Here is a 9,652-nt window from a genome sequence, read left to right as displayed (position 1 = left end):
AGAGGGAGCCGTGTGGCAAGGCCATGGACGATCGATCATCATAAACGAGGGTCCGTGTAGCAAAGAGCAAGCTGAGTCCTCCCAGACACCAGATACCTCGATGCTGGCTTTTTCTCTGGGTGGGATACAAAGGGGAAGGAGGCCTGAGTCACCCGTCCCAGCGGCAGGAGCTCCGGGGTCACCCGGCTGCTGCGTGGCTGCCCCCTGACTGGCTTTCCTGAGAGGCTCATTGACCATCACACCTCTCTCCTGGGGCCTGTGAGTGGGCAGGGGGTGCAGGGCTTCACCAAGGGCGGGCATGATGGCCTCGATCAGAATACCTGGGCTTCAGTCCTGGTGCCAGAACTCTCCAGCCGGGCCTCAGTTTGCCTCTTCAGTTCCTGGAGCCAGAGAGAGACCACTTTCTCCCCCAAAGCCCTCTAGACCCTGAAGAATTCAGACCAGTGTCCCGTTTCGAATCGTAGCAGGGAGCTGCCGGAGGATAATTCCTCAGGAGGCTAAGAAGCCAGCAGGTGCCGGGGACCCAAACCAGGGTCTCCGGTGACTCCTGGGTGTGTGGCGACAAGCGCAGTTATGGCTGGCAAGTGACAAGAGAGCCGAGCGTCAGGACTAAGAGCTTTGTCGAGCACTTTATTGAGCCCTTCAGTTCCCACAACTGGTCAGCGCGGCAGGTCCTGTCCCCCCCACCCCCGGTCACACAGGACGGGGAGGAGCATGGAGGCTCGGCCCTGCAAGGGGCAGCTCCAGCTCCTTGATCCACGTTCTCAATCCCCGAATTACACCGAGGTTCATGCGGAAAGCACCCAGCACCGTGCCAGGCACATACCAGGCCCTCGGGAAGCTCTTCTCCCTTTGTCCCACAGACACCATGAGCCCCAGCCCCGGGCCGGGGCAGGTTTGCAAAGCTCGCTCCTGCAGTCCTGGGTCTTGGCTTCAGAAGAGCAGCTTTGCAGTGGCTGTTACCATGGCCAACCTGGGGTCAGTCCTTCCCGGGAATCCGACATCACGCAGAAGATAGGTGGGGACAAGCGCGGTCACACAGCCCCCAGGGCCTGGTCCTGCCAGGCTCCACCCCGGGGCTGGATTCCCGGGAGCTGGGGCACAGCCCCCCTCCTCCAGCACTCCGACCTCAGTCTGCCTATTGCGGAGGCTGCTCCGGGCGCCCATGTGGTGAGAACAGCTGTGACACTAAGCTGTGTCACCTGGCAAGGTGCCCGCGGCCCACCTTCCACCACTTGGCAGTGCCTCCCAGTGCCTCCCAGCCTGTCACCTGCCATCTGCCCCATCCATGAGCTGGCAGCCGCCTCTCCGGCCTCAGGTGAGGGAACAGGCAGGAACCAGTGGCGCCAAGGCCCAAGGGAACACGGACTCCCGCCCTGGCCTCGCCTGCCCTTGGGGCCAGTCTGGATGAAAGGCACCAGGTGGAGGCTGCTGAGTTTACGCATTGCTCCCCGGCCTCCTCTGTGGCCTCCTCCTCAGCCCTCCCTGCCACTGGCCCGGGGGGCCCAGCTGTAAAATGGAGATCACCACCCGGCTGGCCCACCTGACCACACCAACGGAAGCGCTTGCAGCCACGCGTGAACAGGCACCCTCGGGCTCTGTCTGGCTGCTGGCGTCCTCTTACCGTTGCCCTAAGCTCCCCTGGCTATCAGTAGGAGAGAGGAAGGCGACCCCATCTGACCTCCAGGTGGTCAGACAGCGGGTGAATGCCGAGGAGCAAAGGAGCCCAGATAGCAGCCATGGCGCGCACCCGGGCTCCCCGTCAGGGACGTGGCCACCCAGGGCCGATTCGGTCCCTCCAGGCCCGGGGCTGCCGGGCTTGGAGGCGGGGCACCGGACTGTACTGCTGTGTGCCTCCAGACGGTCACATAAATCAACCTGGGCTTTATGATGCTAAGCAATTCATGTCCAATATTTGGTTTGGAGCCTGGGGTGGCAGAATGACTTAATTTGCTTTGCCCTTAAGCAAGAGGGGATGCAACTGAGGGCTAAGTATGGCTGTTTCGTGTTTTTGGCCAACAGCGGGGCAGCTCCAGGGAGGGCCACTGAGCGCCTGCCCTTCCCCCCACCCTGAAAGCTCTCCCTGCTCTGCCCACGGGGGCCTGGGGCCTCCCGGGAAGGAGCCGCCGTGGCAGATGGGGAACGGTGGTCTTGTTTTCACATGGATGGAAAATCACAACACTTGGGGACGGACTAAGATGCGTGACACCAGTGAGAAAGCGGACCACGGCCATCACGCATGGCCCGGGGCGCTCATAGGCTATGGAGGCCATGGCGGGGGGGGGGGGGGGGGGGCCATGGCGCTGCCTGTGGACTTCCCAGTTCCTACATACCCCAGATCTTCCTCCCTCTCCTTCCGAGACCACCAGGGGCCCTAGGAGAGCCAGTGTGGTCACTCTGTCCAAGGAACGAACACCGCGCCGTGCAGGAGGCTATGAGGGTTCCCAAAAGAGGGCTGAGCAAGGCACTGAAATCAAAGGGAGGGGTGTTGGGGACCTGAGACCCCACCCCAGACAGGCAGCTCCAGGTCAAGCTGCTCTGGGCTCCAGGACAGGTGGGCCAGGCCCAGGGCTGGGGGCACGCCAGGGAGGGTCAGGAAGGACCCTCAGGTCCTGAAGCAGAAGGCACATTGAAAATGCAGAGTTCACTAGTCACCTGGGTTTCCAAGAAGGCTGGCCCGGCCGACACATGCACGCTTGTGACAGGGATGGGACCACGGAAGCGCTGGCGAGGCAGCCAGAAACCCACCCCTCCTTCCGTGAGAGCGGTGCCCGGTGCCCCATCTCACTCCACAGCACCCACAGCCTGGCTCAACGGGAGGCACCTTTAGTACTGGAGAGGGAGCGGGGCCGGCCAAGCCTGCGGCTGCCCACAAGCCTGACCTCTTAGAGCGTGGGAAGCAGCGCCTGCTCACCGCCTCATGCTGAGGGAGCTCCCAAGCCACTGTGATGGCGGCTGGGGGGGTGGTTCCCTTTCGTGGTCCTTACACACTGCCCCCTGTACGGCAGGAGACCCCGTGGGCCCCATGCGGCAGTCAGGAGAGCAGAGGATCCCTTCGAGGGATCACAGGCTCTGGGCTTTAAACCATCTCCTGGGCTGAGTCCCCAGGGGCTCAGGACAGGTTGGCACCCACGGCAGGGGCCCTCACAGCAACAGTCCAGGGACCTGGTGCCGATCAGCGCTTCCTGCTCTCGTCATGGGGGCTGGCCAGGCCTACTCCAGGCCTGAGCGGAAGGTGGGACCTGTCTGTCCCCGGCAATCCCCGTGGGGAGCAGGGTTAGGGCCCTGAGGCAGCGGCTACGAGTGGAGCAGATTCCCCAGACAAGGACGCACGAGGGGCTGGGACAAAGGAGGGGACGTGGTGTCTGGTATAAACAGCGGCAGGGCCAGTACTGTCCCCACCGGCGGGGGAGGAGCCTGCCTGGTGATTGTCTGGAAGGGGCTGTGCGTAGAGCAGTGGCCCAGCGTGGAGTCTGGGGCAGCCGTGTGCCCAGGCCGCACAGCTCGGTGGGCTGAGGCCAGCTCCACGCAGGGGGGCCCGGGGGAAGGGTCACCTGGGGAGTGAGGCGCAGCACCGACTGCACGGAATCCTGGTTGCGAGCGGAGAAGACCCCCAGCCGGAGATGTGGAGGGTCCCCTCCGAGAGTCCGGCCTCGCCTGCCCCAAGGAACCCTGGGAAGGAGCTGGTTCTTGGCTCTGCAGAGGGGAAGGTGAGCGGGGGCGCCAGACCGGAGCCCCCACCTCTCTTACCAGCAGACACATCCTGCCATCAGGCCTTGGTCTCGCTGAGGACGATGTTGGCGGTGACGAAGAAGAAGCAGGAGAAAGCCCAGAGCAGCACAAAGCCCACCCAGAAGGTGTGGCGGAAAGGGGACCTATGCTTGTTGACCGTCCCGTAGCCCAAGGTCAACTGGGTGTCCTTGCGGCAGTGGTAGACCAGGAAGGCGGGGATGACGTACTGGATGCCCGTGCCCGCGTAGGCGCCCGTGATGCCCACCAGGGACTCCAGGTCATGGGTGCAGAAGGCCACCAGCACTGGGGGCAGCAGGGTGATGGTGGGGAACACCACGCGGTCCACGACCCAGGGGTACGTGCCCCCCTCACGGTGGAAGAGCGTCTTCCAGTTGTTGCGGAGGGTCACGGCGATGATGGGGAAGTTGGTGCTGATGGTGAAGACAGGGAAGAGGCCCAGGAAGAAGCGCACGGCGGCGGTGCTCACGACATCACAGCGCGCGAAGTTGAGGGTGTACATGTCCATGAGGCTGTCGCCGCGGAAGCAGAAGATGGCCGTGAAACAGAGGAGGCCGTAGAAGGCGAGGATGAGCACGTAGTCCAGGAAGACCAGGCACGTGAGGCGGCGCTTGGAGGACACGGGCGTGACGAGGGACGGCAGGGAGTGCTGGCACATGAAGGAGTAGACGCACACGCCGAACAGGTTCCGGACCCCGGAGAGGTCAGCCAGGGGCGGGTGCCCCTCCCGGTGCCCGTGCCCGATGCGGACCAGCGCCAGCACGATCATGATGGCGAAAGCTGGAAGACAAGAGGGCGGTCAGCCAGCTGAGCGGAACTGGCCCTTCCTGGGGGGTAGTTGTTGGTCTGGGGCGTCCGCCGAGGGCCCGGAGCTCCGTGAGAATTGTGAAGTTCACGTCCCCCCGATGGCCACGTGCTGGGGCTGCCGCTGACTGTGCTCTCTCTCCCCAGTGTCTCCCGGGGGATCTGGGCACTAGAGGGGCTGTGCTGGGGCAGTGGCCAGGGTGGCCCCACGCCGTCTTCCCTGAGGAGTGTGTGGTCCTGGCCGGGTGCTCCTCGGCTCCCCGAGGGGCTTTCTTGGAGCCTCTACCACTCCCTGGCCTGGCGCAAGCCTGGGGCGGAGCTCAGGTTCACTCCCAGACAGAGGCTAGACTGTCTGCTGCACGGGGCCCCTCGCCGTGGGGGAGCCTGGGGGTCTCCCCACTGTCCCCTCAGGCCACATCACAGTCCCTGGAGCCTGGGAAGGAGGCCTTTCTCCTGGGATTCACAGAAAGCCAGCCCAGGGTCTTCCCGCAATGACACTTGGGAGTGGTAGCGGCCGGAATGCCATCTATTACTTTTTAATCGGAACCGTCTGACAGAGGGGCCAGGAGCGGGGCGGGAGCAAGGGAACGGGCCTGTGCAAATTGCCAATAAAGAAGATGATTTGTTTCTTCCTCAGCCCGCTCTGGTCCCTGCGGCTCCCGACTCTGGGTGCTCCCCCACCCTCGCTGCTCGAGACGCCGCCAGGTCACGGGGAAAGCAGCGCCCCGGCTCCGGTGGGGTCCTAGCCCCGGGAGCCGTCTCTGGAGGGTGGAGGGGGTGACAGTCCGGGACCCCGGCAGCCTGGCTCGTCAGATGTCTGGGGCTGAGGGCAGGAGGGTGTGCAGGGCAGAGATCCGAGAGGAAGGACCACACCACGCGAAGGGCACTGGGCCGGGGTGGAGGTGGGGTCCCCCATGTGCCAGCGAGTCTGTCTGGGAACAGGAAAGGGTCACAACACGAGCTGAGCAGTCAGGTGGCTGCAGCTGGCAGACCGAAGCAGGGGAGGGGAGGGGAGGGGAGGCGCGGGGAGGCGCGGGGAGCGCCTGGGGACGAGCTCTTCAGGAGGCAGCGGCCGGCAGTTCTGCAAGATTCAAACTCCGCTCTGCCACTACGGGCTCATGGGCCACCTTGTGACCTGGTGCTACTCGCAGCTTGGAAAGAGGCGAGTGGAGAAAGCTGTCCCTATGGCTCGGCCTCAGGGCCCTGGGCGCAGTGGGAGAAGGCGGACAGCCAGCAACCCCGAGTCACTGAGTCACGGCGGCCTCGCGTGGCGGGTGCCGTAGTGCCCCTCTGCCCACCCTCCCCCTCCACGCCCCACCTCCAGGGAGCGGTGGGACACACAGGCTGGCTGACCTCGAGGGGTGCTGTCTGCGCAGCCCTGGCTTTCCCAACCGCAAATACACCAATTTACGGAGGTTCCCCAAGACAGGAGGTGGGGTTTTTAACGCCCAAACCTCCATCCTCAGTGTATGGCTACTGACGGGTGGCTTCTGGAGTCACCGGCTTGGGAGCTGCGAGTCCTTATGTCAATGATGATACGGGACATTTTCTAGAACTTTCAGGTGGCTCACAAAGGCATGGCCATGGGAGATAAGAAAACGTGTCTCACCAGCTTCCGTACTGAGGCTTCCATCACAGCGGGATCACCTGGATTAGATGCCCGCCTCGTTCTCTTACTAGAGTCGATTTTCAAAAACCAGATCTAACCCCAGGGGCTAGACATTGGATCCCATCCAGGAGAGAAGATGCCAGAGGCTGTTGGGAGGCGCTTCCGGCATTAAAGAGTGGCAGCTCCTGGAGAAGGCCCGGGAGGGGGACAGGCTCGGCTCACCCGGGGGCCACCCCCCCCCCCCCGTGAGCTCCACTCCCGTGAGCCCCACGCCGCACCACTTTCTCGAAAGCTCACACAAGCCGCATGACTTGGAAGCACAGGAAGGCAGTGGTGCTCCGTTGTCCCCCGGATCCTGACTGAGTGCCTGCTGGGGGCCGCTTACTGCTCCAGTCAGGGGAAGGGGGAGCATTCATGGGAGCGCCGAGCTCCGAGCTGAGCAGCTCTCCCGAGGAAGGGCACCCCATGCCCCCAGAGCAGACGCCTGAGGCACGCCACCTGAGCTTGGATGCACCGAGGACCGGCTCTGTGACAGGAGCCCCGGGAAGCCTTCAGAAGGGGTAGTGGGAGTGTGGGGCTGGGTATCCCTTCGGGTCCCCCCACACCTCCTTGTCCGCATCACTGTGAGGACACAGGGTGGGTGCTGGCCTCTTCTCAGGAGTGGAGAGGCAAACGCAAATGTTCTGGCCTGGTCTCCTAGTTGGCAAGTTCAGAAGAAACCAGGGATACCCCCGACTTCATATTGTGATGGAGGGACAGAGAGGGAAGGGACGGGAATGAAGCAGGAGGACCAGGTCCTGGACTAGAAGCACCGGGACTCACCCCGGCACTGCGTCTGGCCCCTCCCCATGACCACACCCCTCACCCCTGGCTCCTCCCTCCCGTGCCCACCAGAGGAGCAGAGTTCAACAGCCATCTCCTAGATTGATGGTCCCGTTCCTGGGAGACAGCTGCTCCCACACTCATTAGGCCTGATAATAAATCAAGATGAAAGGAGGGTGATGGGCGTGAGCGACAGACTGTCAGGAAGCACGACAGAGAGCAGGGTTCTGAGTGTCCACGGATGTCCGACACTCGGCCAGAAGCTCTTGCGCCAACCTGGCCATGGCTGGGTGGGAGGTGTGGACAGACACCGCACGGAGCGGTGAGCGCTCCCCGAAGCCTTGCCGACCGGGCCTGCGGTTCCCCGGGGCAGGGGTCTCTCTGACCCTCCCAGGCCACGCTCAGAGAGCCCAGGGGAGGCGACCAGGGTCACAGCCCACATTGCCCTGCATCCTCGCCGGAACTCACACTCCAGGGGGTGAGGAGACGCAGCGAGCTGCCAGGGAGGATTCTGTGGTGGGGAAGGAGGTGAGGGCCTGACACATGTCACATGAGGCGTGGCTGCTGGCCCTGGGTGGCACAGCTGCGAGGTGATGAGGCAGGACCAGAGACTTCTCCTTAAACAGCTGAAGTAGCAGCTCGTGTGAAACACCTGCACTTGTTTCGTGTCGCTCATGGCCGGGCTGGGACCACCCACCCACCCAACAAAGCCCTGCCGAGTGCCCAGGCCCACGTACATTCTGGGCAGTTGGGGACAGGGCACTAAGCAGAGACCCCGTCCCTCGGGAGGCCACTGTCCAGGGCAACCGATGGAAGCTGCAGAGGCAAATTACAACAAAAGAGAGAACTGGTAACAGCCACATTAGCTGCAGGGTAGGTGATGAGCTCCCCATTGTGGGAGGAGTCCAAGTCCTATCAAAGCCCATGGGCAGAAGACCACCCAGGGGTTGCAGCAGAGACCAGGCCTCAGGATGGCAGCAGGAGGCACCCCCCAGGAGCATCCCCATTTCCAGGCTCCCACCCCGGTGATACGGCCTGGAGGGGTGTGAGAGCTTCACACACTCACTCCGGCAGCTGCCGAGTGCCAGCCACTGGCCTCGAGGCGCAGCCTGCCCCGTTCCCCTACATCCAGTCTTCGGGAGCCCGGGACAGACGGCTTAGCGAAGACGCCTCCCTTCCCTTTCAGAGGAGGCCAGGTTCAAAGTAAATTTTACACCGGGAACATCCCATATGACAATGTCAGTGTCCCATCATGGGGACGTCGGCGACTTCCAGAGTGGCGGTCGAGGCGGCACCTTGTACCAGGTGTCCTCTCCTTTACCCAGGCACCAACTAGGCTCTCAAGAAACCTGCTTTCCAGAGGCGGCCTCCTGATCCTTCTCTCTCACCAGCAAGAGCTGGATAAGCAGCCCGGCCAGGAGCTGCGGGGCCTCGAGGCTGTCTGTCCTCATGGCTGTCCGTCCTCACGGCCACACTCCTCTCAGACAGTAGGGCAGGTGAACCAACACCCTTCTGAACTCCTGCCCAGGCGTAAGGGTGGTCCTAGTTTACCGGGAGACAAGCAGTAGTGCTCAGCCTCCCCTGGTTCCTCCCCTCCTGAGTCCCCTTCTCCTGCGGTCTGGCTGGCTGTGGGAAGCCACAGATGGGCCAGGGCCTCCCAGGAGGAGGTGACCTGCTCTTGCGACAGAGCGGGGGGGAGGGCGGGGATGAGCAGGGGTCTGAGGGTGGGGCCCAGGATTGTTTCCAGCTCTATCCTCCGTGTGCCCAAACCCATCCCTGGGGAGGTGAGGAAGGGCCAGCCTGCACTGGAGGGGTGGACAGGGAGGGGCTCCTTCCGGGGGCCTGCGGCAGCGGAGGAAGAGGTGGCGGACACGGCCCTGGCCTCTGGGCCCCGGTGAGGCTCTCCCCACTGCTCTCGGCGTGTGGGTGAGGCCTGGGCAGGGCTCCACTTTCCTTACAGAATTCCAGGGTTTGCGTGGTGCCGGCACGAGGGGGACCACCTGCCCGGGCACCCTGGCCTTGGGGAGCGTGGGGCGGGGCTCTCCTTGCCTGGAGCGGGGCGGAGCTGAGCTCTCCCAGGAACTCCCTCCCCCTCCCCCACCACCCCCCAGGATGTCCCCGGTGGTGGCGCTGCGGGCACCAGGCCTTCGGCAATCAGCGGCTGTCTCCTGCCTCACCTGGGCAGGGCTGCCTCCTGGAGAGCTGCCCCTCCAGTCTCTGACCCCTGAACCTGGCCCCGCTTGTCCCAAGACCGGGGCGGGCCCCAGCCTGTGCTGCTGCAGGCGCCTTGCTGGTCTCTGAGCTCCGTAAGCGGCTTTAGCTCGGACACACGCGAGGCGGAGGCCATCCGTCAAGGCGGCTGTCACGAGGATGGCACTCTCTTCTCCGAGCAGAGAACCAACATGCCGGGGCTAATGATAATGCACGGCCGTGGTGCGCCCGCCCTCAGAGCTGGACCCGGGGAGGGTCTGGCGCCAGCTTCCTCCTCTGCCACAGCGCTGCCCTCGGAGGAGGCTGGGGCACAGACCAGTCTCTCCTCAGGCTGGTCCCAGGCTGGCCTGGGCCTCCTGGGATTCAGGAGGGCTGGGGAAGCGACGGGGTGACACCTGGCTGAGCAGAGGTCAGCTGAAGACCAAGCAGTTCCCAAGCCCTTAAGCAGGTGCCTGG

At 63.9% G+C, this 9,652-nt stretch overlaps 1 protein-coding gene across 2 annotated transcripts in view; it reads right to left on the bottom strand.

Annotated features, from left to right (window-relative positions):
* Positions 1-610: 610 nt before the first annotated feature.
* TMEM104 (transmembrane protein 104) overlaps positions 611-9,652 on the bottom strand; it is a 54,086-nt gene continuing 45,044 nt past the window's right edge. For both annotated transcript variants that reach the window (XM_045985330.1, XM_045985331.1), the window contains exon 10: positions 611-4,530. In XM_045985330.1, coding sequence (XP_045841286.1) covers positions 3,770-4,530 — 761 coding nt within the window. In that variant the 3' untranslated portion in view covers positions 611-3,769. The remainder of the gene's footprint in view (positions 4,531-9,652) is intronic.

The sequence above is a fragment of the Meles meles genome, chromosome 18, assembly GCF_922984935.1.
Source record: "Meles meles chromosome 18, mMelMel3.1 paternal haplotype, whole genome shotgun sequence".
Classification (NCBI taxonomy): domain Eukaryota; kingdom Metazoa; phylum Chordata; class Mammalia; order Carnivora; family Mustelidae; genus Meles; species Meles meles.
This window is presented reverse-complemented; position numbering and strand designations above follow the sequence as displayed.